The sequence below is a fragment of the Pteropus medius genome, unplaced genomic scaffold (assembly GCF_902729225.1).
Source record: "Pteropus medius unplaced genomic scaffold, Ma_sr-lr_union100, whole genome shotgun sequence".
Lineage (NCBI taxonomy): Eukaryota > Metazoa > Chordata > Mammalia > Chiroptera > Pteropodidae > Pteropus > Pteropus medius.
The window spans coordinates 236,604-258,574 of record NW_024342474.1 but is presented as its reverse complement, the minus strand read 5'-3'; the positions used below and the strand labels follow the sequence as shown (position 1 = coordinate 258,574).

Sequence of the window (21,971 nt, the reverse complement as noted above, 5' to 3'; positions counted from 1 at the left end):
GCTTTATCCAGTTTTCATCAGTGTTTTACATACATTTATTGTGTGTGTGTGTGTGTGTATGTGTGTGTGTGTGTGTGTTTTCCAGCATGTAGTTCTATGTAATTTTATTCCAATTTATTTGGATAGATTCAAATAACCATTGCCGAAATCAAGGTACAGAATTCCTTCATCACCACAAAGTAACTCCCAGTGCTATCCTTTTATATTCACCCCTCCCATTCCTGTCCCCTGGCAATCACTAATCTGTTCTTCATCTTTATAGTTTTATCATTTTAACAATGTTTTAATGAGTGGAATCAAATAGCGTCAGCACTGGCTTTAATTTAATGAATTCCTAAACTCTCGACTCAAATACAAGAAGTTCTCTGACAGGTTGTTTATTCTAATGTTCAACTTCCTCCATTCTTGGGATACTTCTAGAATCTTCGTTCCCCGCTTCATCTACAATATTCCTATGATATTGCTCTCCACTCCAACAATTGGTCTCACTTCTCCTTCAGGGAAAATCTACATGTCTAAACTTAACTAGGCTGCTCTAGGGCCCTTGCATGTCCCCGCCTTCCTCTGCCCCACTATTTATAGCCAGGCTAATTTTGGGTGGCCTTTCTCTCTTCTTTCCTACTCTTTCCTCCTGTGGCCATGAGGTGACTTCTCAAATATTTGGGCAGAGGAGGTCAGAAGTAGATCTTAGCATCTGATTTCAGCCTTGGATTTAGCAGGAGCCAGTGGAGTGGAGCTGGAGGGAGGCAGAAGCTGCAGGTGCAGAGAGGAAGGCAGTCGGGGTTCTAAAGGCATTCCGATTCTGGCTGGGCTGAGTTGGGAGTTCCAAGTTCTATCTTGATTTTACTATTCTGTGTTTTCACTTCAGCCCTTCTCTATTGTCTGTGGCTCTGAAGTAGAAAAGGGATGGAGACGGCATATGTGGGGGATGATAATAGTAGAAGCCTGGTGCCAGCCTGCTGGCAGCACATGTACTTCCTTGATAGCACCTGTTTAAAGTTGTGCTAGTTCCCTGGAGGAGATGGCCACAAGCATAGTGTTGCAAAAACGAAGGCCCAAATCTTCAAATGTGTAGTAGTAATATACCCAAGGCAAGAACTCTCGCAGGGTCAGGAGAGTGAGAGCCTACCTATTTGTCTGTTTTTTTTTAAATATAACCTTGCACAAAGAAGAGAGACAAAGAGAGCATGCAAAGAATAACTAGGTAGGACACTACTGGGGCTTTTAAGAAAGGGAAGGAGAAGAGAGAATCTTAAGGATATAATGATAGTGTCCGAGGGGCAGAGAAAATATTAGAGACATTGAGTAATAGTCTGAGAAAGATTCCAAGTGACAGAGACAAGAAGGAAGACAAAAGTAGAGTTTGGAATGAGTGAGAGAGGGAAGGGGAAGGTAGACAGATGGATATACACAAGACCAATACTCAGTAAGAAAGACAACTAGTAAGGGGAGGTGGGAGCGAGTGAGGTTCCAGTTGTGCCAAATTGTTTCCTATCTCTCCTTCTGGCTCCGTTTCTGGATTAGAGTTATAAATAGCAGAGAGTTGGAAAATGTCCCTCCTCCCTTCGCTTCTGTCTTAGCCTGAGGGGAAGAGAGAAGGAGAGAGAGTGGCCCGTGATTCCTTGTAGAGATCCCTGTAAAGCCCCACACAGCTCCTGTCTGGGCCAGCCCAGGTCCGCCCCCTCCAATCCCCACCCCTTTGGAGCAGGGGTCCCCAATCAGTCCCCGGCCTATTAGGAAACCCACCGCACAGCAGCAGGAGGTGTGTGGTGGGCCAGGGAGCAAAGCTTCGTCTATATTTGCAGCAGCTCCTCAGCACTAGTATCACTGCCTCAGCTCCACCTCAGATCGTCAGGAATTAGATTCTCATAGGAGCACCCATCCCTGAAGGTGCCATGGGAGGAATGGGGGCGGGGGGGTAGACTCCAGAAATAACTTCCTGCGAGCGCATTGCCATAGGATGGTGCCAAAAAGGTTGGGGACAGTTGCTTTGGAGGGTGGGAAATGTACAGTCCTGGGAAGGGTCTGGGAGCTGGAGACAGCCTCTTGGGTCCAATCTCTTTCATCTTTACCCTTCTTTGGCAACCCCCATCCCCAAGCTTATTTTCTTCTTCCACTATCACCCTGAGCGTCCCTCCTCCCCGCCCCCTCTGGCCTTTCTTTCTCCATGTCTTTCTCTTTCTATCTGCCTCCTTTGCCCCTCTCCCCAGACCTGCTGAGTTTTTCTTTCTCTTCTTGCCTGTCTTTTCCTCTGTTTCCCTGAATGCTGAAGACTTGTTACTGCCGAGCTCTGAGGAGTGGGATGGGAAGAGGTGGGAAGTGGTTTGACTGGAACAGCATGAGAAGTGGTCCCTGTGACCAAAGGGGAGGAGGGAGAGCTAAGGTAGACCACACAGGACCCAGGCCCGAGACTGTTCCCCTTTCATCTCCTCTCTTTCTGCCTGCATCCCTCTCTTCCCAGACTCCTTTAAGCCTCATCCACTTATGTCTTTACCCTCCTTTCTCTTTTTTGGCTTCTTTCTCTCTGTACTTCTCTCTCGCTCCCCATTGCCAGGCGCCGCCTCCACCCTTCGCTGGCTCGGTAACCAGTCCAGGGTTAAAGGGAGCGCGCACAGGGGGCGGCGAGGTGGAGCTGGGGTGGGGCTGGGGTGCCGGGTAGCGAGGCCTCCCGCCCGGGTATCCCTTAGCGATGCGGCGCGGCCTCCACCTGCCGCGGAGAGGGGGCGGGCCGAGGGCGGGGCGGGGCGGTGCCCGGGGGGCGGAGGCGGGAGCCCTAGTGGATGCCAAGCCGCCGCTGCCGCAGTCCTGCCAGCCGGCGTGGGGCGGCGGAGCGGTGAAAAGTTGGGAGACCCCTGAAGACCAGCGAGATTCGAGACCAGAGACCCGCCTTGGAGACCTGGGGCTCGGAGTTTGAACAAATTTTCTTGCGCCCTCGGGGAGCGCGCGCGGGGCTGCCCCATGGCCGGCATTCCGGGCCGCGATCCTATGGGGGTCTCCGGGATTTGTTACCTTCTTGGTTCCCTGCTCCTCGGACTGCTCTCCCCAGGGGCTGTCGCCTTCAATCTGGATGTGATGGGCGCCCTGAGAAAGGAGGGCGAGCCAGGGAGCCTCTTCGGCTTCTCTGTGGCTCTACATCGGCAGTTGCAGCCCCGACCCCAGAGCTGGTGAGTCACCGCGCCCGTCCAGAGTCCGCGTGCCCGAGCCACAGATTTCCCACCCCCACCTCATCTCCCAGTCTTCCAACCTCACTAAGACTCGGCTGCTCACAGATATCTCGTACCCCAGCCTATAGCTTCGCCTCATCCGTCTCGGGTCTAGAGGCATACCCTTGGCCCCGAGACCCGGGCTCTTGCTTTGGGGGTGAGTTGGAGAGCAGAATTCTTGTCTTGGCAGAGACTATCTTCTTTTGCCCCCACGCCTCTTGCATCCTTGCTTCAGGCCCTTCTTCAGAGGGCTAAATTCCCTGAAGGACAGGGACTGAACATTTTGTCTCTTAGGGAAGGAAGAGAAGAAGAGGAGAAACTGAAGGTGCCATGGGAGGAATGGGAGGTAGACTCCAGAAATAACTTCCTGCCAGTGCATTGCCATAGGATGGAATGAGGGCAGCAGGACAGTTGGGAGGCAAGGAGAGACCTGCCACTTCTGTGGCTCAAGACCATGGGAAGGCTGGGCGAGGACCTGGGAGGGTCTGGCAACCTGAACACGGTGATTTAATGATAGAGAGAGGCAGAAAATAGAGTCCATAAAAGATGTAGCAGTAGCAGCAAGAGAGAGAGAGAGATCCAGGAAGGATGCTGGCTATGCTGTTCCCCTTCCTCCTGCTCAGGAAATTTCCAGCTCCAGGAATCTCAGCAATAGGGGAAAGCAAAGAGGAGTGAGGAGCAGAGGACAATTCTAATAATTTTCTAATCAGTTCAGGACCCATGGAAGAAGGACACACTTGTGTGTGAGGCCTGTGACTCTCATGCTTCCTGTACTATTGGCTCCAGCTACATGTACAATTTTAAAAAGGCAATATGGGGAGGAAAGCTTCCTGCCAGGGGGCTTTTCTTTTCTAGGCCAGTGCCTAAGCCACACTAAGTGTCCATTACTGGGATCGATGCTGTCCACAGAGACTGTCTTCTCCCCGCTACTACTGGCCTGGGGGCAGAGGGTAGTGACAAGAACTCATTTCTCTTTTCCCGCTTAGGGAGGAGGGGCAAGCTCAGATCTTTCTTCTTCCATTAACCCTGTCATCAGGGAGGAAGGTCAGTGGTCCCCCAAATTTTGGGAGAGATAGAAAGCAACTAACTTCATCTCTTCTTCAGCCTTCTGTCCACTTCCTCCCTCATCTGTCTCACACACTCTCCCCTCCCCCCATCTGCCAGAGTTCCAGGACTGGAGGCCTTTTTAGGACATGCTGAACTCTCTGAGCTATTTCCAGGCAAATTCTAGGTTATTTTTAATAGCTTGGTCTCTTGTCATTTCCCCCTCATCTCTGAAGGTGGCCCCTAATTCTGTCTCCTAGAGTCAAGCTAGGGGCATTCCGAGAGGGACCTGACTGCCAAACTCAGCTTTTGCTCCTGCAGGGGGCGTTCTGCTGCCTGGTGGCACATGGGAGACCTGGTACCTTGCTCATCCCTAGCTTTTGATTTCTAGATTTCCTCCCCCAGCACATAAAACGCTTAGAACAGCACAAGGCACATAGCTAGTGCAGTGAAAATATTAGTGCTATTATTCCTGTACTGTTATCCACAGAGCTAAAGAATAGTTTTAGTGCCTTACGGTGAGCCAGGATCCAAATGCTTGGCCGGAGCACACCCAGGGTGAGCACCCTGAGAGGGCCACCCAGAATGAGAGAATCAGAGAGGGCTGGATGTGGTTTGGAGCCTGGAGCATGTGGAGAACTGAGAGGTGCAGTAGTCATGGGCTTCTCCACCTCTTCTTATCCCAGCTCCCAGGGAGTCCCTCTGCCCCCAAATGCCGACATGTTTTTGCTTTTCTCTCTTTGCAGTGGCTGCAGCTCTGGCTACTGTTTTGTCCAGAGGCCTGGGGTGGCTGGGGATCATGGGATGAAGCCAGGAGTATGTGGCTGGGTCAGAGGTGGAGGGACCAGAGAGGCTGTGTGTGGGAACTCTTGTTACGAGAGGAATGAGCTGGTCTGTTCTTCACCAGGGGTGGGGCTGGGCATATCCTTGCACTCAGCTTCTTTCCTCCATATGGACTCCTCCCCTCCTCCCTCCTCCTTCCTCTTGACCTCCTGAGGAGATGTAAGCATTGAACACTGACTGTTAGCTTCTCCTGGTGCTCAGCTATGCAGTGACCAGCTGAGGCACTGGGTGTCTCTTTGAGTCCACATGAAGTGTGAGTTCAGCCTTCTATGGGGCGATCACAAAATGAATAAGATAGCTCAGTCCTCCAAGATATGGCCATCTCTGTGTTTGAGATGTGTGAGGGATGCTGTCGATCTGTCTGAAGGTTGGTGGCGCCACCTGGTTTCATTTTCTGCCTGGGGTAACTTCCTCTCCCCTTCCTCCTCTTAACCTCTCTGGAGAGGTCTCTGTGTTCTGCAGATGGCCTGTCAGCAGGATGTGACGGAAAAGGCATGGTTATTGGAGTTAGATGCGCATTTGAATTCCAGCATACTACTTAACGGTCTCTGAGTGAGTGGCCTCATCTGAAAGACAAGAAAATAAGCCTTGAATGGGATTGTTATGAAGATTAAATGAGATAATGTACTTAACTTGCCTAGCTCTGGCACCTAGGTAGAAAGCGATAGACGTTAGTTCCTCTTGTCCCTGGCATTTAGCCTAGGGCCTGACCCATAGTAGGTGCTGAGTAGATATTATTTCCTTGTCTCACCAGTGCCTGACACAGGGCTTGGCAGATGGTAGGTTCTCAATAAATAGTTGTTAATGAATGTCGAATGCATGCAATGCTCTCTTCCCTACCATTCCCCCTCCACCTTCTCTCACTTGACACTGGCCTTGACATGGGATGACAGCTGCTAAAAGAGGAGATGTGGGAAGGGAGAGTAGCTCTGTGCCCTCCCCTCCCCTTGCACCATCAGAGATGGCACAGTGCCCCACAGATGCCTGTCTGCAATATTGCCCCACACAGCTTTGGGCCTTCCCACTCGGGAAGGGAGATGGAAGAAAACAAAGTGAGAGAGAGGCCTCAAATTTTGCCCTGCTGCCACTTTTGAGTCTTTCTTTCTCTAAAGACAGGATCCTTGTAGCCAGCTGGGTGCCAGTCACCTCATCTCACCCTCTCCTTTACTCTTGGCCTGGGGGTCAGACCCAAGGGACCCAGGCAGCCTCCATTCCCAGCACAATCCTCTCCTGGGGAAGAAGCCTTGGCTGTGATTGTGGAAAATTGTCCTGCCAAGAAAGTTGTAGCTGGGAAAGTGTACTGGGGAGGAGGTAGGAAGACTGGGAGCTGGGGAGGTGGGGGAGGGAGATGGGAGAAGGAATAGGATGGGAGGGATGGGAAATCATGGCTGTGGAAAGGGGAAAGAAGGATAGAAAAGGGGATTCAGGAAGTAGGGGGAGACTGGGGTGGTGAGGATTGGAGACAGAATGAGTAATTTGCCCTAATTTGCCAGCCGGGAGTGACTGATACAATCTTGGGGCTGGCAGGGTTGTTGGGGTTAGGGTCTTTGATAGGTCTCTGAGGAGGGAGTGGGGGAAGCAAGACTCTTGCTTGGACTCCTGAGGTGGTCCCTGGGCCACCTCGTGGTGCCAGTCTGCTCCTGTTAACTTTTGCTGTCAGCATTCTTGGCATTTCTGGGAAGGTTTCAGTTGGGACTGGGGAGGTGGGCAGAGCTTGGGGATGGGGCCAGGGCGTGGGTAGGAAAGGCCTGGTGGTGAACAGGTGTTGAGAACAGGCGATTCTTTCAAACTAGCAGTGTTGGTCCGGGTGCTTGGGTTGCTATGTGTGGTGTGTGTGTGTCTACTGTGCATGTGGTCCTTCATCTGGAGAGTATGTGCATATGTAATGTGATGATTACATGGCCAAGTGTATTAACTTGACCTTGCCAGGACTTGGGAAATTGACTTTTGGCCCTTCTCTTTAGTCCTTAGTATACTCTGCTTGGTGCTGAGGGGTTGGGCCTGGGCAGCTCTGGGGAGGGGAAGCATTGCAGCTCCTAACTCCTGCCCCTACCCCATTGTGCAGGCTGCTGGTAGGTGCTCCTCAGGCCCTGGCTCTGCCTGGGCAGCAGGCGAACCGCACTGGAGGCCTCTTCGCTTGCCCCCTGAGCCTGGAGGAGACTGACTGCTACAGAGTGGACATCGACCAGGGAGGTGTGAGCCCTGTGGGTGTGAAGTGGGGGGAAGCACGTGAGGAGGGGACTCGGGGACTTGGTCTCCTCTTCCCTCCCCTGATTCCCAGTGTCCTGCCTCCAGCTGATGTGCAGAAGGAGAGCAAGGAGAACCAGTGGTTGGGAGTTAGTGTTCGGAGCCAGGGGCCCGGGGGAAAGATTGTCGTGAGTACCACTTCTTGTGATTGTACGCCAGGGCGGGTGTGTATGTGTGTGTGAGTGTACAGTGTGCGCACATACACAGATGTGCTTACAGAACACAAGTTGGGCATGTGGTATGATGGTCTGCTTCCTAGCACATCACGGAGATATAAAAAGTGTAAGACATGGTACTCGTTCTTATAAATTTAAGCGTCTAACCATCCGTCCATTCATCCATTTGTCAAACTCTTACTGAGAACCTTTTAAGCATCAGGCATTATGCTAGCTACTGAGAGAGGCTCTGTAAAGACAGAGAAAAGCCTGCATGCTTCAAATAGCCTACTGCATATCATGGAGATTTTCATCCTCTCCTTTTCTGTGTCTTCTTTTCTGTATCATCATTAACATACACAACATATGGTAATGCAAGTCACTATGGGGCAGACTGTGGTGAATGATATAGTACCCAGTCTGTCAAAGTCTGAAGGAAGAGTGGAGAGAAGGGACTCCTGCAGGTGGGGTGAGTTAGGCTTTCAAGAATAAGCGATCCTTGGAGAGTGGAGTGCTTTGCAGATGAGGTGATGTCACTTACACAGGGTCAGAGATGGGATCAATCTTGAAATGTTGGGCATAGTCACCTACGGCGTGATCAAGGAGGCACAAGTCCTGTGTACTGGCTTAGATGTGCTGGTGGGTGCTCAGGCAGAAGGTGGAACAAGGATTTCTTCCTGCCAGAGCAAGGAAATGGGAGCTGATGGGATAGTGGGTTATGAATATACCTGCCTAACACTGGGCTGGTGGTGGCGCTTAAGTGACGCCAGCATAGGGGTGTGTGTGTGTGCATGCATGTGTGCACGTGAACCAGCTCTGCCAAACATCTGCATGTGGTTAGCGTGGCTCAAACAGGTCCCTGGCCCACCCAGGGGAATAGCTCCTCATCTCATCATCCTGCAGACCTGTGCACACCGGTATGAGGCGAGGCAACGAGTGGACCAGATCCTGGAGACGAGGGACGTGATTGGTCGCTGCTTTGTGCTAAGCCAGGACCTGGCTATCCATGATGAATTGGATGGTGGGGAGTGGAAGTTCTGTGAGGGGCGCCCCCAGGGCCACGAACAGTTTGGGTTCTGCCAGCAGGGCGCAGCTGCTGCCTTCTCCCCTGACAGCCACTACCTCCTCTTTGGGGCCCCGGGAACCTATAATTGGAAGGGTGAGTCACTGATTTCGCAGAGGGGAAAAGGGGACCAAATTGTCTTCTTACCTCAGAGAGGGGATTTCAGGCAGCACGCGGCCAAGCATGCCCACATATTCACTGCCATATAGCCTTGTGGCACTGCAACACCTTCCATGTCATGCCAGCACACACATGAATGGAGGTATCTCCTCTCCTTCACATGGCTGTGTTCCTCAACACCCTGGCATGAGCCCCCACACGCACGGCTGGTCCTCCCTATCAACACACCAGCCCACACCTCATCATTCCCATTCCCATCTCTGCACGCTGCTGCTGGCTGAGCTGACACCCGGTGAGTGCGTGCCAAGTCTGCGGGACCCCAGAAGCTTGGGTTGGGGAGGGGGTGGAGACAGAGCTGGAAAGGAGAGGAAGGGCATCCCTGTGTGCCTGTCTAACTAGCATTCAGCCTGAGGGGTGCTCCTCAGTCCCTGTCCTGGGCACTAACAGGTCTGTTCTTGCAGGCACTGCCAGGGTGGAGCTCTGTGCACAGGGCTCAGCGGACCTGGCCCACCTCGACGACGGGCCCTACGAGGCGGGGGGTGAGAAGGAGCAGGACCCCCGCCTCATCCCTGTCCCTGCCAACAGCTACTTTGGTAGGGACCTCTCCCGGCCCAGAGCCACTCTAACCCTATGCTCCTCTCTCTTGTCCTCCCTCTCCACGCTCCCACCCTTCTGTCTCCGTCTCTGTCTCTCACCCTGTCTTTCTGCCTTTTTGTTTCTGATTCTTATCTCTCTGGCCTCTTTGCCTCTCTTGTATTCTTTCTCCACCTCTTTCCTCTTCTTCTTGCCTTTGTGTCCGGCCCTGTCTCCCCACTCTGTGGCCCATCCTCTGGATGTCCCTTCCCTGGTGTCTCCCCCCATCCCACCCCCCGCAGGGTTGCTCTTTGTGACCAACATTGATAGCTCAGACCCTGACCAGCTGGTGTATAAAACTTTGGACCCTGCTGACCGGCTCCCAGGACCAGCCGGAGACTTGGCCCTGAATAGCTACTTAGGTTTGTAAGCGCCCACCCACGTCCTCCTGGGCCCTGGGGGCTTGGCCTGGCTTTCCTCCTCTCCTGCCCCGCACCCCGCAACACACACCCAGGGAAACACATGTTGGGTCCAAATTTCAGAGACAAGCTAGGCCCAGTGACCAAGCCCAAGAAGAGACCCCAAAGGGGAGAGCCTAAGGGCCTGTGAACAGGGGTCTCCCTGGAAGAAGAACCAGGCGGGTGGAGACTGTGCTGGGAAGGAAGGCGGCTAGACCTCTAGGGGGACTTTCGCTCAGGCATGGATGGTAGGCACATGCTGGAGAAAGGTCTAGCCATGTTGGTAAGTTCTTCTAATTGTCTTATGTGCATCCCACTGCAGAGAAGGAGGAGATGAGGCCTGGGAGATATTTGGGTGAATCAAGCTCTTCCCTACCCCCTTTCTATGCCCCCATCCATGCGAAGACTTCCTCTCCCAGCCAGGGTGGTGGGAGTGGGGTTCACTGGATAAGTTTAGGGCCTCTTGGGTGTGCAGAGGGGAGAACAATTCCCTGGGCATCCTGGGAGTGGGGCCCTGCCCCAGATTCTGCCAGTGCGCTCACAGTGTCTGGCCTTTTCAGCCATTGCCTTTCTCTTTCTTCCCCCGTCTCTGAGGCTGACCTCATTGCACTCTTGTGCCAAACTCTAGTCTCTGGGTGTGTGTGTGGGGCAGGGGCTGCCAGGAGTCTGGAGGGGGAGGAGGAGAGGTCCAGCTGTGATGGTGATTATGTGGAGGGCGCCTCCACCTTTTGGCTCTGGACCAATGAGGAGGGGGCGGTAGGGGCTGCAACACACCCTGGCTCCTGAGTCTTGTGGGGAGTGCTCACTGGTAGGTCACTCCCACCCAGGTTTCTCCATTGACTCGGGGAAGGGCCTGGTGCGTGCAGAGGAGCTGAGCTTTGTGGCTGGGGCCCCCCGTGCCAACCACAAGGGTGCTGTGGTTATTCTGCGCAAAGATAGTGCCAGTCGCTTGGTGCCGGAAGTTATGCTGTCCGGGGAGCGCCTGACCTCTGGCTTTGGCTACTCACTGGCTGTGACTGATCTCAACAATGATGGGTGAGTGGGCAGCAGGGAGTGGAGCCAGGCGGATCTGGTCCAGGAGGTCAGAGGGTCCTGTGGCATTTCCTCCTAAACTCCCCTGATCGGGGAGGATGCCACACTGACTGTCTTTCTTTCTCCATAGCTGGGCAGACCTGGTAGTAGGTGCCCCCTACTTCTTTGAGCGCCAAGAAGAGCTAGGGGGTGCTGTGTATGTGTACATGAACCAAGGGGGTCACTGGGCTGGGGTCTCCCCTCTCCGGCTCTGTGGCTCCCCCGAATCCATGTTTGGGATCAGCCTGGCTGTCCTGGGGGACCTCAACCAAGATGGCTTCCCAGGTGTGATTGGGAACTAGAAAGGCACAGGGGAGGGAGGGGGCAGGGGCAGGAACGGGAAGTGCCTCAGAGGTCAAGGGGAGATCCTTTGAGGGCTCAGGGAGAGATGCATCCTGGGCTCACATCTGAATTTTACCATTTACCAGCTTTGTGACCTTGGGCAAGTTACCTAACGTTTCTGAGCTAGTAATATCTGCAGAGAATAGCTGAGAGGATTAAAAGTGATATGCGTAAGGTGCTTGGGACTTAGTAGTCTCTCAAAAAAATAGAAAACATATGATATGGGACTATCGGAGGGAAAGTTGGGGCCTGGACCTTGTCACCCCCTTGTCACCCCTCACCGCACCCCCACTCCCTGCCCCCAGTCTGACTGCATTTTCCCCATGCCTGCAGATATCGCTGTGGGCGCTCCCTTTGATGGGGATGGAAAAGTCTTTATCTACCACGGGAGCAGTCTAGGGGTTGTTGTCAAACCTTCCCAGGTGAGGGGCGTTGGGATGAGGGAGTGGGTGTGGGTAGGAAAAGGGGGAATAGGAGCAGAGGGCAGGGGAGGAGGCAGAGGCCCAGCAGCGGTGGGGAGGGGAGCTGACAGTCAGGTCTTGCAGGTGCTGGAGGGCGAGGCCGTGGGCATAAAGAGCTTCGGCTACTCTCTGTCCGGCGGCCTGGATGTGGATGGGAATCATTACCCTGACCTACTGGTGGGCTCGCTGGCCGACGCTGCTGTGCTTTTCAGGTGAGCCCCTGCCTCAACTCTGCCTTCTCCCTCCCTGATGCTACATGGCCCATTTGAGAACCAAATCTCATGCCAAAGAGCCTGCCCACCTCCCCAGTTTCCCAGCCACATGTTCTCATGTTTTTTGTGCTCTCAACTCCCCATTCCCTAGGGCCAGACCGGTCCTCCATGTCTCCCATGAAGTCTTTATTGCTCCACGAAACATCGACCTAGAACAGCCCAACTGTGCTGGTGGCCACTCAGTCTGGTGCGGTGGGATCCAAGGGAAAGGAGGCTGGGTGGCAGCCTCCAGGGTCTCTAGGCCCCTTGCCCTTTTCCGTTCCTCTGCCTAGTTTGGGGCTGGGGGCTGGGGCAGCAGTGGGCAGGGTGAGGGTTCAGACTTGGCCGGGCAGCCTTGCTTGGCTCAGAAGCTAACCTTTGCCCCCACAGTGTGGACCTAAGGGTCTGTTTCAGCTACATTGCAGTCCCCAGCAGCTACAACCCTATTGTGGGTGAGTGAGGTTCCCCTTCCCACCTCCCACCTCGTTGGGTTTCAAGGCAGGGTTCACTCCGAGGTGGAGAGGAGGGCCTCTGGGAACAGGGTCAGATTGGAGCAGCTCCCCAGCTCACTGGGTCCTCTCTTCTCTCCATGGACCACAGCTCTGGATTATGTGTTAGATGGGGACACAGACCGCAGGCTCCGGGGCCAGGTCCCCCGTGTGACCTTCCTGAGCCGTGGCCTGGATGACCCCAAGCACCAAGCTTCAGGCACCGTGTGGCTGAAGCACCAGCATGACCGAGTCTGCGGAGACACCATGTTCCAGTTGCAGGTGGACACTGACCCCTTGGCCTCTGAGGGTCGTTGTCATTGCATGATCTCTTTTCCTTGATTCCTCTTAGCTTCTTCCCTAACACATTCACACCTCATTCTAAAATCTTGACTTTTGGGAAGCCTTCTTTATGGGCTAACCTCCTCCTCACCTGTTGCTTTTTTGTGTTTCCTGCCAAGTTTTTTACTCCCTGGAGATGGAGATGGCGGAGTCCATTGTTACATCTGGTCCTGAAAGCCCTAAATCCTGGGTCTCCTCTCTTCTCCACCCCAGTTGTTCCCCCTTCTCCTTACTCAGTTCTCCACCTCTCTCCTTAAGCCTCTTTCCGAGTTTCAGAATCTGTCCTGGGTCTGGCTGGGGCTGTGGGCAGGGCTGAGGCCTGGGGATTGTTCTTGTATCCATGTCCATCTTTTCCCTTTCCAGGAGAACGTCAAAGACAAGCTTCGGGCCATTGTGGTGACTCTGTCCTATAGCCTCCAGACCCCTCGGCTCCGACGACAGGCTCCTGGCCAGGGGCTGCCTCTAGTGGCCCCCATTCTCAATGCCCACCAGCCCAGCACCCAGCGGGCAGAGGCGAGCATGTATTCTGGTTTAGCCTAGAAGGAGGAGCTGGGAGGGGCGATGATCATGGCCCCTCAGCAGTGACACTCATTCATAGCTTGTAAAGTTCTTTCACATGTTATTCCAGTAGTTCCTGATATCTCTAGGTACTGTAGTAGGTAGACCCCCAAATGGAAAATGGTCCACCAAAGGGCCATATTCTCTTAGTCAGAAGGGACAGTGTTCCTTGATTCCATGTAGTCATCTCAGGGGCCCAGACTGATGGGGGTCTGCCATCATAAAATGTGGCCCCCAAGGTCCTTGGATCATCTTTATACCGGTCAGCGGGAAGCTCCTGGTATGATTCTCATGGCCAGTTCTGAAGTGGCACTCTTTACTTTCTTTTCACCTTTTAAATCTGGAACTCAGTTACATGTGAGGAAAGCTGGGAAAATGTGATCTCACTGTGGACTAGCCTGCTAGTCTCTACCATGGCATCATAATTTTCCCATCATTTTACTGATGAGGACACAGCTCAGAGTGGTTATGTGACAAGCTCAGTGTTACACAGCCAGTAAGCAGCAGATCTGAGAGTTGAACCCAGGTTGTGTAATCCTGTGGTACTCTACCTCACCATGTGCCTTAGTGACATATTTGCCCCTTGTCCCGCCCCCTAGGAATGACCCTCTCCTCAAATCTCTCCCTAGATCCACTTCCTGAAGCAAGGCTGTGGTGAAGATAAGATATGCCAGAGCAATCTACAGCTGGTCCATGCCCGCTTCTGTGCCCGGGTCAGCGATACAGAATTCCAGCCTCTGCCCATGTGAGGGGGAGCAAGGGAGCAGGTGGGGTGGGCAGGCAAGAGTTCAAGGAATGGAAGGAAGCCCCTTCAGTAGGTCTAGGCAGAGGGAGGGGCTGAGCCTGCAGAGGGAGGATGGAAGGCTGGGGAGGACCTGCTGATAACTCAGAAGACTGCAGGATAAGGGTCAGCGACATGCCACAGGCGCTCCTCTGGTTAGGAATAACAATCCTTCCCAATGCAGTTTCCATATATCTCACTATTTAGTCTTCACAACCCTGTGAGATAGGAATTATTATTAGTCTCACTTCATGGATGGAGAATAGAGGCTTAGAGAGGTTAAGTTACTTGCCCAAAGCGAGTCAGGTGTGCTACTGGGTCCAGAATGGAAGTCCCCTGGCTCCCAGTCTAGATCTCTCTAGAGTATCAGAAGACCTGAGGCTTGGACTGGTGGGTGCAGAGGCTCAGGGAGTGAAGGCCCGCCGCAGGAGTGAGAGAGGCAGGGGGTGTTCAGATTTCAGAGTAAGTGGGATCTGACCCTCCAGGGATGTGGATGGGACAACAGCCCTGTTTGCACTGAGCGGGCAGCCTGTCATTGGCCTGGAGTTGAAGGTTACCAACCTGCCCTCGGACCCAGCCCAGCCTCAGGCCGATGGGGATGATGCCCATGAAGCCCAGCTCCTGGTCAGCCTTCCTGCCTCTCTGCACTACTCAGGAGTGCGGGCCCTGGATCCTGCGGTGAGGACCTTGGTGGGGTTCATGGGGTCTTGCGGGGCTTCGGTAACCCAAAGTGACTTCTCCTTCTTTCCTTACTCCAGGAGAAGCCACTGTGCCTGTCCAATGAGAATGCCTCCCATGTTGAGTGTGAGCTGGGGAACCCCATGAAGAGAGACGCCCAGGTTGGCACTCTGCTCTTATCCCTATCTGAGTGACCTCTAACCCCTGACCTCTCCTCAAGACCCTGGCCTCCCCTGACCCAAATTTCACTCTACCCTTGTCCTAGATCACCTTCTATCTCATCCTCAGCACCTCAGGGATCACCATTGAGACCACGGAGCTGGAGGTGGAGCTGCTGTTGGCCACGTAAGCCTGGCAGGGCTGGAGTGGGTGAGGTTGGGGGCAGTAGAATTAATGTCCACCTGTAAGTGGCTCCCCTGACCCCTTGAGGTGGGGTCTGTGCCTGCTACCCACGCCTGTCCCTGCCCACGTGCCAGGATCAGTGAGCAGGAGCTGCATCCCGTCTCTGCCCGGGCCCGTGTCTTCATTGAGCTGCCACTATCCATCACGGGGTAAGCCCTGCCCCGGTGAGCACCTGCGCTGGCGGGGCAGGTATCGCCACCCCCAAGCCCAGGCCTGGGCTCTTCCTCCTGACCCTCCATCAGGCCTCAGGCCTCCTCAGTTCTTGTTTCGGCCCTTCTTTTCCAGGGTGGCCATTCCCCAGCAGCTCTTCTTCTCTGGCGTGGTACGGGGCGAGAGCGCCATGCGGTCTGAGCGGGATGTGGGCAGCAAGGTCAAGTATGAGGTCACGGTAAGTGTTCCTGGTAAGTGTTCCTGTATGGCAGCTTGGTGGTCCAGCAAGTTCGAGGCTTCTCCTTGCTCCTGGACCTCGGCTGTGGGCAGGAGTTTGTGTAGAGGCCTCAACTAACTTTTTCCTGGTCATCCCTGACTGGACATCTCAACTGCTGCTCTGGGGAGGCCATGAGAGCTCGGGGAAGCTTCTCTCTCAGAGGCCTCAGCTGGAGAGTGGGGGGACATGTGAGGAGAGCTGATGTTCCTTCCCAAAACTCTGCCCTGGCTGGCCGGGGCCTTCCTACACCTCCTAGTGACATCTCCAGGTTTTCCTGGTTTCGAGGTGGGTGGAGAATGGTGCAGGGTTGGGTCTGGGATCCTGCGTCTTTGTCGAAACTGTGCTTCCTAAGGCCCTCCCCTCAGCTCTTGTCTCCTCCATCTCTGCTTAGAAACTGAGCTCTCTCTGTTCACACTCCCTGTCCCCGCAGGTCTCCAACCAGGGCCAGTCGCTCAATACCCTGGGCTCTGCGTTCCTCAACATCATGTGGCCCCACGAGGTTGCCAACGGAAAGTGGCTGCTGTACCCCATGCGGGTGGAGCTGGAGGGCGGGCAGGGGCCTGGGCCGAAGGGGCTCTGTTCTCCCAGGCCCAACATCCTCCGCCTGGTGAGGCTTAGGCAGGGTGGATGGGGGCCACTGAAGCAGGGTGGGAGGGTTAGACTCTGGGAAGGGTGTTATGGGGCTGGGGTATATGGGTGGGCAGAGGGTCAGGACGAAGGCGGTGGGAAGGAGATGCCATCTCAGGGCTGTTGCATTTGGAGGGACACTCACTGGGTCCCCCTTCTCACATGTAGGATGTAGACAACAGGGACAGGAGGCGGCGGGAGCTGGAGCAGCCAGAGCAGCAGGAGCCTCATGAGCAGCTGGAGCCTAGCACCTCCTGGTGGCCAGTGTCCTCTGCTGAGAAGAAGAAAAACATCACCCTGGTGAGGGCAGGACGAATGTGGTACAGCCAGAATGGCGTGTGTGTGGTGATGTGACAGAGGATGCTGGGGGCAGGGAACTTCAGGGTGGTGGGTGTCCAGGGAGGCTGGCCTGCCGAGAGGTGTGGTGGTAGTCAAACACCTGTTGCAAGTTGATGAGACAGTTCACATCACACCTGTGTAGCTGCTGCTGACACCACAGATCCCATCACACCTGCCAAGTGCTTACTCCAGAGCAGGGCACTTGACCTACAGCCAGTGAGTTAGCTGTGCATTCAGTCTTCCTCACATGTATATGAAAGATGACATTTTATAGGGGTGGGATGGTTTTAGCCATCTTCGAGATGTTCGTTACTCTTTTTAACACTTTTAGGACAAAAAAGCATTTGTGTAAAAAAACCTGCTTGAGTTTTACAATGTCAAAAACATTTTAAGTTTTTAAAAGTTCTAATAATTAAAATTATAGTGTATTATGTGTGATTCATTAAGGCTACCCCTTTTGAGCAGTTTTGCCTCCCTTTTTTCTGCTAGTTTCACATAGTTTTGTTCTTTAAGTGGATTCATGGAGCAAATTGGCACATACTCTGTACTCTTCCCTTGAGAATGACACTGGCAATGAGAGTGTGGAAGGACATAGATTGGGGGAGGATATTTGGCTGGTTGCCAGGAGGTGAAACCCAGGTATGGATGTGTGGATATAACAGAATAACAGAGGCAAGAAGTCAAAGAGACTGAAGGGGATTGGGGTCAGCTCTGGTGTCATCTGCCTGGGAGAGAGCTCTACTGTCTTACCCTCTCCCTCCTGGGGGCAATCGGTTTCTCTGCTCCCCTGAGAACAGGCAAACTAAGGTGCCTGGGGGTAGTCAGTGTGAACTTGCATAATCACTGTTTCCCTATTGTATGGATAGTCTTGCCTTCTCCAAGTGACTGATTTCCCCTGAAAGGCAAGCCTTCTTACTAAAAACTTTGCAATTGATTCTTTCACTTAAAATTAAGGCAGAAGACCTTGCTTTTAGACGAATCGACCAAGAGTTCTTGATTTGCTCAAAAGTGGCAAAATAAAAGATGACTCACAGAATTCAATCACTCTCAAAGTGGTTCTTCTGTATATGAAGTGTGATCAATATGACACAGTTTTTAGGCAAATGGGCTGTTAGATGAGATTGGGCCAAATGAGTTTAGGTCAGGCCTGGAAGGAACGGGGCCCTCGTCCCCTGTCTCTCCATCAGCTCCCTGGGCAGACTCATCTTCCTTTAATGAGTTCGGGCTTAGTGTAGGAGTGTGGCTTTGCCAAATATGGCCTGGGTTCAAATATCTGCTACTCCACTTACTGGATTTGCTAGCTGTTTGACCTGAGGCAGGTCACCTGGCCTCTTTAAACTTTAATTTTCTAGTTTGAAGAATGAGGATGGCAATAATATGTACCTTGTAGGACAATTATGAAGCTAAATGAGATAAGTGTTTGCAGGTGCTCAATAATGGGACCGACATTGGGTAACATCAGCATGAACTGGGGAAGCTACTCTGCTGCTTTCTAGTAAGAGACCTTCTCCTTGCTCTCCATGCATTTCAAAGCCAAATAGCCCAGATTTAGAGTAGGCCACTGTTTTGGACCACAAGGTCAGTTCGGGAAGACTTCCTGGAGGAGGGGGAGTTTGAAGCCAGTTAAGGAAAATGGGAGAAATATGAGTGAGAAAGGGGGAAAAGGAGGTCCAAGATGTAGGGGCTCATGGAGGTATGAATAAATTCTCCAGGCAGTCTCTGTGTCTGTGTGTCCATGTTTATAAGGGTGCTGGGCCCTGGGCAGGCTTCACAGCTCAGAGCCCTGCCTGTTCTTGTCCCCAGGACTGTGCCCGGAACACAGCCAACTGCATAATATTCAGTTGCCCACTCTACAGCTTTGACCGTGCGGCTGTGCTGCATGTCTGGGGTCGCCTCTGGAACAGCACCTTCCTGGAGGTCAGAGCACTGCTGGGGTGATGGGCTGGGTGTCTTCCTCTTCAGTAGCCCCTCTGGGACTCACTTCTCCTTCAACCTCCTGCCTGTCCAAATGCAGCACATGCTTAATCCAAGATGGGCAGAAATACGCTCTGTGTTGGGCACCATTCCATTTATAATTTCAGGAGCTCGTGGGAAATGAGGGAACAGGGGGCACTTAGGAGGAGGGTTTCCTTCCCTGCTCCTTTAGGAGTACTCAGCTGTGAAGTCTCTGGAAGTGATTGTCCGTGCCAACATCACTGTGAAGTCTTCAATCAAGAACTTGGTGCTCAGAGATGCCTCAACAGTGGTGAGCTGCAGAGCTGGGAGTTGGGGGTGGGGGAACTCTTCTCTCCTATCGCCCCACCCCTGTTCCATTAATCCCTTGCTTCTCCAGATTCCAGTGATGGTATACTTGGACCCGGTGGCTGTGGTGGCAGAGGGAGTCCCCTGGTGGGTTATCCTCCTGGCTGTACTGGCTGGGCTGCTGGTGTTGGCGCTGCTGGTGCTGCTCATGTGGAAGGTGAGGCTTGGGGAGGGTGGGGCTGGTGGGGGCGGGGCTTCCCTGTCATGCAGGTGGCCTTTCTTGCCCTGGTTTTCGCTCACCCACTCTCTCGTTTACTCAGCAAATCTTCATTGAGCACTTACCCTATATGTACCAGGGACCCTATCAAGTCCTGGATGTTTCAGGAGAGAGGTCAGAGGCAGATTTTTAAAAAAATTTATTTTTTAATTACAGTCAACACATAATATTATATTAGTGAGTAATTTTTATAATTGGCAATTCATACTTCTTAATCCTTTTCACTTTTCCACCCATCCTCCCAAACTATCTCCCAACTGGTGACTGCCAATTAGTTCTCTGTATCTTTGAGTTTGTTCCTGTTTTGTGTGTTCATTTATTTTGGGTTTTAGATTCCACATATAAGTGAAAGTCAGATGCAGATCTTGTCCTCAGATATTTGAGAGTCTAGTGGGGGAGGCGAAGCTTGTAGTCAGGGACAAGGCAGAAGACACTAAGTGAAGAGGGTGCAGTGGGAGTTTAGAGGAGGCAAAGCTTCTGAGTAGGCAGCCCCGGAGCTGGGCCTTAGAAGCTGCGGTAGTCGGATCTGGATGTGGGAGATGAAGTGCGTCGGGTCTCGGCCTTCAAGAAGGACTATGGGAGGCCGAGTCACGGAGGTAGGGAAGTGTGATCTGATATAACTAGAGCATGGCAGATAAGTCTCAGAAGGAAACTGTGGCCGCGAAGGCCACGGCATGGAGAATTACTTCCAGGAAGCTGCCTCCAGGACTGAACGCAGAGCCTCTACATACCAAGGTCTCCGTGGAACCATTCTTGAACACACAGGGTGTAGGCAGAATCACATTCCCGTCTGGGGCTCCACACGAAGGCACACGTATGCACATGGCAGTACAGAGGATCACTTCCATCACCAGCAGTCGTACCCTGAACCACATGCTATGTATGGGCCATGGGGAACCACGCGTGTCCTTGCGGCAATATGGAGAACTCCCTCCCAGCCCACCCGCCCCTGACCAATCACAGACCAAACATACCATTTGACAAATGTGAGTCGTCAGTGGACGAGGCCCCCAGAGTAGGATACAAACTGTTAGGAAACCGGTCATTGTTGGGGGAGATCGATGCCTTCATGAAACTGGTTCCAGAATCCCTGCTCCCTGCCCCCAAGGGTGGGGGATAGAGCAGAACTAAGTTGCCATCTTTCCCCAGTCTTCCCGTCTCCCCCTCATTTGCTCCCCTCCTCCCTTGACATCCCAGTGTGGCTTCTTCCATCGGAACAGCCAGAACTCACCTTTCCCTACCAACTATCACCAGGCCCGTCTGGCCGTGCAGCCCTCAGCCGTGGAAGCGGGGGGTCCAGGGACCGTGGGGTAATTGTTGTGTGTGTGCATGTGTGTGTGTGTGTGTGTCTGCAAATATGTGTGTGTGTGAGTATGTATGTGTATGAGTGTCAGTAGAGCATCCAGCTTTCAGGCGACCAGGAATGTTCAGGGTGAAGAAACGAGATTGCTTGAGTGTGGGGTGAGCCCTAGGAACTGGGGTGGGAGGTAATAATAAGGCGGAGGTTATAAGGGTGAATGTACACAGCCTGGGGCATGCTCAAAGGGTTGGGTGGGCTCCCAGAGTGTGCGCATGTAGACTGCAGGGAGGTGCCATGCATGTTGTTTCTTGGGCATGAGTGTGCAAGCAGGTGCCGTGCCGTCTGAGCATGTAGGAGTCTCGGGCAGTACTGATGTGAGTGTGCAAGGGGCACTTTTCCACCTTGGTATGTAAGGGCCAGCATGTTCACGATTTAGGAAGGGGCTAGGTCACCATATTCATGGATGGAGGGCACAGCCCTAAGGTGGACGCTGCCGTGTTCAAGCACACAGGGTGTGTGTGTGTGAGGCATGAGAGGTGTCATTCTGGGATATGCAGGGCTCTAGGAAGCCATGTTTTTCCTCAGATCTTGTTTATGTTCTGGGGTTGCTACTGGGTCTCTTAAAAAGCTTAGGCGGGTGGAAACCTTTGGGGTCGGCAGTCCCGATGTTCCACCTGCAACTCCCTCTTTCAGTTGCCAAGGAAGATGTCCTTGGTCCTACATCTTGAGCCCCTTCCTGATCTTTCTCTTGCTGTGAATGAGACCCTGAGACCTAGCATTGATGGTGGCACCTGTGGGGGCTGCTTACTGCACTAGAATCTCTCCAGCCCATCTCCTTTCTGCTGTGATTGGTTTTTTTCTGTCTCAGGGGTGGTGGAGGCCAGGAGCTGAGCTGTGGTGGACATTTGCTCCAGGGACCTCAGCCCTGTGGGCTCCTCATGCCTGGCCCGGTGTTCTTACAGATGGGATTCTTCAAGCGGGCGCGGTACCCCGAGGCCACCGTGCCCCAATACCATGCGGTGAAGATCCCACGGGAAGACCGACAGCAGTTCAAGGAGGAGAAGACGGGTACCATCCTGAGGAGCAACTGGGGCAGCCCCAGACGGGAGGGCCCTGACGCGCACCCCATCCTGGCTGCTGATGGGCACCCTGAGCTGAGCTCCGACGGGCACTCTGGGCCAGGCACTGCCTAGCTTCCTCTGTCCCAACCTGGCCCATGGGTCCCCTCTACCGATTCCCCAGAGATGGCTCCTTGGGTTGAAGAGGGTAGAGTGTGTTGCTGGTGTCCCATCAGGATTGGGCGGGATCTATTTCCTCAGGGGCATAGACCTCTCTCCCAGGAGGAGCACCCCCAAACTCCCCCTTAGAATGCTGTGAGACGAGAGGGGTAAATTGGGGATGGGGTCATGGGGTTGGGCGAGAAAGGCGGCGATGTCCTGACACAAAGGTTGGGAGAAAGGACCCTAATCCCTCCCTCTCCCATGCACCCAGTGTAACAGGATCCCAAAGACCTGTCTCCCCGAAAGTGCCTTAGCCAGACAGTTGGGGAAGAGGTCGCATTGCTGACTCAGGGGCTCTTCCCTCCCTAGTTTCTCCTCTCCTGTGACCTTAGTTTGCTGCGTCAACCTAGTGGATTTTGTCTATTTATTAAAAAAAAAACATCTGAGGACAAACCTCTGG

At 53.4% G+C, this 21,971-nt stretch overlaps 1 protein-coding gene and 1 long non-coding RNA gene across 10 annotated transcripts; one reads left to right on the top strand and one right to left on the bottom strand.

Moving 5' to 3' along the window:
- Positions 1-99: 99 nt before the first annotated feature.
- Positions 100-3,148, bottom strand: LOC120604880 (uncharacterized). The gene is made up of 2 exons (XR_005653434.1): positions 3,010-3,148; positions 100-890 (listed from the first exon to the last, which is right to left on the bottom strand). It is a non-coding gene; the product is annotated as an uncharacterized LOC120604880 (long non-coding RNA).
- On the top strand, positions 2,769-21,964 carry ITGA7 (integrin subunit alpha 7). 9 transcript variants are annotated; one of them, XM_039865598.1, is made up of 26 exons: positions 2,769-3,164; positions 7,156-7,283; positions 7,386-7,465; positions 8,396-8,651; positions 9,137-9,214; positions 9,551-9,670; positions 10,534-10,741; positions 10,869-11,062; positions 11,453-11,541; positions 11,665-11,792; positions 11,944-12,039; positions 12,222-12,283; positions 12,432-12,601; positions 13,025-13,174; positions 13,849-13,964; positions 14,486-14,678; positions 14,759-14,839; positions 14,944-15,023; positions 15,155-15,229; positions 15,366-15,468; positions 15,938-16,114; positions 16,303-16,434; positions 18,277-18,390; positions 18,620-18,718; positions 18,806-18,931; positions 21,254-21,964. In XM_039865598.1, the coding sequence occupies exons 1-26, from the start codon at positions 2,959-2,961 to the stop codon at positions 21,482-21,484; spliced, it is 3,492 nt and encodes a 1,163-aa protein (XP_039721532.1). In that variant the 5' UTR covers positions 2,769-2,958; the 3' UTR covers positions 21,485-21,964. The 9 variants fall into 9 exon arrangements, with proteins under 9 accessions (XP_039721532.1, XP_039721531.1, XP_039721530.1 ...); XM_039865597.1 differs by having other exon boundaries at positions 9,137-9,268; XM_039865596.1 differs by having other exon boundaries at positions 9,137-9,670.
- The last annotated feature ends 7 nt before the right edge of the window (positions 21,965-21,971 follow it).